The 3,491-nt window shown below is 43.4% G+C and overlaps 1 protein-coding gene across 1 annotated transcript; it reads left to right on the plus strand.

The window, feature by feature from the left end:
* Positions 1–1,369: 1,369 nt before the first annotated feature.
* LOC146471225 (uncharacterized) lies at positions 1,370–3,069 on the plus strand. Its single transcript, XM_085120954.1, has one exon. The coding sequence runs from the start codon at positions 1,508–1,510 to the stop codon at positions 2,777–2,779; it is 1,272 nt and encodes a 423-aa protein (XP_084977080.1). The 5' UTR covers positions 1,370–1,507; the 3' UTR covers positions 2,780–3,069.
* The last annotated feature ends 422 nt before the right edge of the window (positions 3,070–3,491 follow it).

Below are 3,491 nucleotides of genomic sequence, written 5' to 3' on the forward strand. Positions count from 1 at the left end.
TGTGCTAAAATAAGTTTTTGGATGACAGGTAAGCCCATATCACACAGGTCTCAGTATTCTAAGCCTGCAGTGCATTGTAGGCGTATCTTTTTTCTTCTTTTTGCGGGACAGCGGTGGGTTTAGCCGCCATCTTGGATTGACAAAAAACTTATAATATCTTTTACACTCGTTTCCATCTCTCAAACTGACCTTAGAAATTCACTTAAAATTACATGAGGTAACACTTATTAGAAAAGAAAGTAATATAAGCCTTGAACTTGGATCGTTTGCTTCGTTTCCTCTATCCATAATCACTATACCAACGAGGGCTAGCTGCCGAGGATTGTAATTTTCGATGTATTTATATAGAGTAACCATCACAATAAACGAATCCTAACCGTTTTCGAATCAGCGCTTAACCCTAAAATACGGTAGATCGGTGCTAAGCCCGAAAATGATGTTCCTTGCCTTGCTGGAGCTCTGTTCACTCAGTTCTCTATCAGTACTATGACTTTAAGGAATACGATATTGTGTAAGCCTCATAAGGTGTCCAAAGTCAGTTTGAGATATGGAAACGCGTGTTATACGCGGGGATGGGAGTAGGAAAAATTGAGTTGAAAAATTGGGAATTCGGGGCAGGCTAAATCACTCTCCCCTCTCCCCAGTCCTCCTTTTTTCTTTCACTTTTTCTCGCTCCCTCCCCCTCTCCTTATTACGCCTTCTACGTAGACTAAGTTCAAAATAAATATATTTGACATACAATTTATGATACCCGTTGTTATCGGTTGCTGCTGTAAATCGATTACTTAAATCATCGATCAATTATCGAGTATTGAAAAGGAGCCAGTATAACCGGAAAGTACGAGCTCTTTCATTTTCCATGAAATATTTGCGACCGGTTATAGTTTTACGGGTATCGAATGGTCGCATTCGATTTAAAAGTGCTCGCAAAATTTGGCCTTTGCTCGAATTGCTCGCAAAAATTACACGGGTGCTCGCTTGCAAAATTTCGGGTGCAACATTTTTGCAACTGCTCGCATGCTTGCATTCTCGTCAACATGTGCTCAATTGCTCGAAATTTCGTTAATCCTCCTTTGTAGTTATTTGTTATACATATCTAAACAATAAATCAGTTATGATATGGTAAAAACAAAAAGGTTAAAATATCCTTACCTCTGGCTTCAGTCTTTCTTCAACAGTTCAGCCTGTAACATGTTCTGTTTTGGAGGTGTCAGCCAGATTGTTAGCTATTACTTGGCGCAAAACTCGCTGGTCGCCATCTGTATTTTTCTAAAGTGCTCGCTGCTCGCAAGAAAAATTCGACAACTGCTCGTGCTCGCAAAAATAAACACTGCTCGCATGCTCGCAAATGCTCGCAAAGACCATTCGATACCCCTCGTTTTGGCGATTACAACTTCCGATTTGAAATAAACGATCGAGTTACAGAAAAGTACTGCAACTGAAACACTAAAGCTACAATTGTCAGCAGTGACTCAAAGGAAAGAAAATTGATGCAGTGGGCTCCGTAATGGCAAACCATTGTGAGAGAGTTTCTTCTTCACAGCCACTCTTGGAGGTCACTCGTTTCAACACCGAGTATGGCTCAGTTGACAACAGGGGAAGGAATGAGATGTCGGATTTGGAAAACGAAAGTGAGTCTTTGAACGCGGATATTCTAGAAAAAAGAACTGCACTTGCTTTCAAAGTGCTCCAGTTTATGGGTCTTACCAAGGGAGAGAGATCGAGAAACCTCGGCCGCTTGTTCATTCTCCTCGTTGCTGTGATCACCTGGTTGCCTCCGACTTCTCTGTCTATTTGTGTGGCGAAAAATCCAACGATGGCCTCCCCTAGCGGTCTGCCGACTGTGTTGCTCTTCTCGGGTCTGGCGATCTCGCATCTTTTCGGTGCTCTGTACGGGTGCAGACACCGCGAACGAATCCGAAGAAATATCTACTTGGCTTTCCAGCGAGCGAACTTCTGCCGAACGTGCGTGATCGTGACAGTCATGTATGGACTTCTGACGTTACCGTATGTTGCCTTGCTTGTCTATCTTTATGTCACGCAAACCATTCGTCCCGTGCCGTGGTTCCAAATCTGCGTCGTTTACTTTCTCGGTTACATTTACTGTGCGTTGACAAGCGTGGCAATGAATCTAGCATTCAGTGCAGCCTGCTCTGCTATCAACATCAGAATAAACGATTTCAAGAGAAAATTTCAAACTTGGTCCGAGGGGCTAAGCGAAGCACTCGCCGAGTACCAAGAGCTGTGTGATTTCATGCACCGCGAGGTGGAAGTAATCAAATGGTGGGTGCTCGTGAATTTCATCAATTTTATTGTCATATGGCTGGTTGACTTCCATCTTTGGCAAATTCTGGCCTCTGGGGAGGGTGAAGCAGATGTAGTCAGGCTGGTGTTTTATAACTGCTCATGGTCAAATCCTCTTCCGGCTCCAAAGCTCTCCCTCCCTGATGGCCTGATCACTCTCTGTGAGATGCTTTTTTCATGCCTGGTTTTCTTCTTCTTCGTATCCCCCTTGTTCTGGGCTGCCATGGTGACGGTGCACTGCAACAGATTTCGTGAATGGGTGAACCGTACGCGGGTACAGACAGACGAGAGACCTTTGGGAAACTTTAGTGTGACCTCGTTGGATTTCTTCATCAACCGTGTTCAAATGGCGACATACTTTGCGTTCAGACTGTTCGGTGTTAACGTCACCCAAGTACTAGTTTCAGTGACCGGTTTCATGACAACTGTGCAGTTTGTCCTGAGCATCGTAACTAAAAAATTGCTACCCTCGTAATGTTTAACCAATGAGCTCGAGGACACACGAAATCAATCTTGTATTCAGAGTCTTCAGGCTCTGGTCAGCGGTTTGTTCCATTTGTTAGGTAGATACCTCATATATGGTAATTATTGTGTCATAATAACCAAAAATAAAAATCAGGGACATAATAATTACCATATGTGAAGTACCTACGATTTGTTTGCAGGCCACCTACCGCTGACGAAAGAGCTTGAAGACTCTTGGTACGAAATTGACCTTACGTATTATGCCACGTTCCACTTTGTGTACTGACTGTGCACGACCTGAGTAAGGGATAGCCTAATTCTCAGACGGTCCAGTGACAACCGCCGCGAACGACCTTATTATGATCATTCCATGCAGTGAAAATTTTCTCTTTTCCGAACCAAGAAAAAGGTTCCGCCATGTTTGGGACACCAATGATAACCGTCTCAAAGGCTTGGAAATGAGATTTCAACAAAAGGAGGACTGCCGCATTTGTTGTCGATAATTAAACTGTTTTGTTGGACTTTGACGACTCTCTAGTACTTTTAAGTTTCGTATCGACAACTTGCTTCACGTGCACACTTTGGCTTCTTTTATCATCGACAACTTTCTGTGTTAGTTGTCGATAACAATTGGCCTGATCTGTCGAGGCACTTGTCGCGGATTTCTGCTAACTTAACTCTTAAAAGCCTGGTGCCTTACGTTTTTACAAGGCCTGGCACCA

The sequence above is a fragment of the Pavona decussata genome, unplaced genomic scaffold, assembly GCF_977016875.1.
Source record: "Pavona decussata unplaced genomic scaffold, jaPavDecu1.1 SCAFFOLD_105, whole genome shotgun sequence".
NCBI lineage: Eukaryota > Metazoa > Cnidaria > Anthozoa > Scleractinia > Agariciidae > Pavona > Pavona decussata.

Excerpts from the sequence above, each read along its gene's own strand:
- LOC146471225 (XM_085120954.1), top strand. The coding sequence starts at position 1,508 with ATGGCAAACCATTGTGAGAGAGTTTCTTCTTCACAGCCACTCTTGGAG.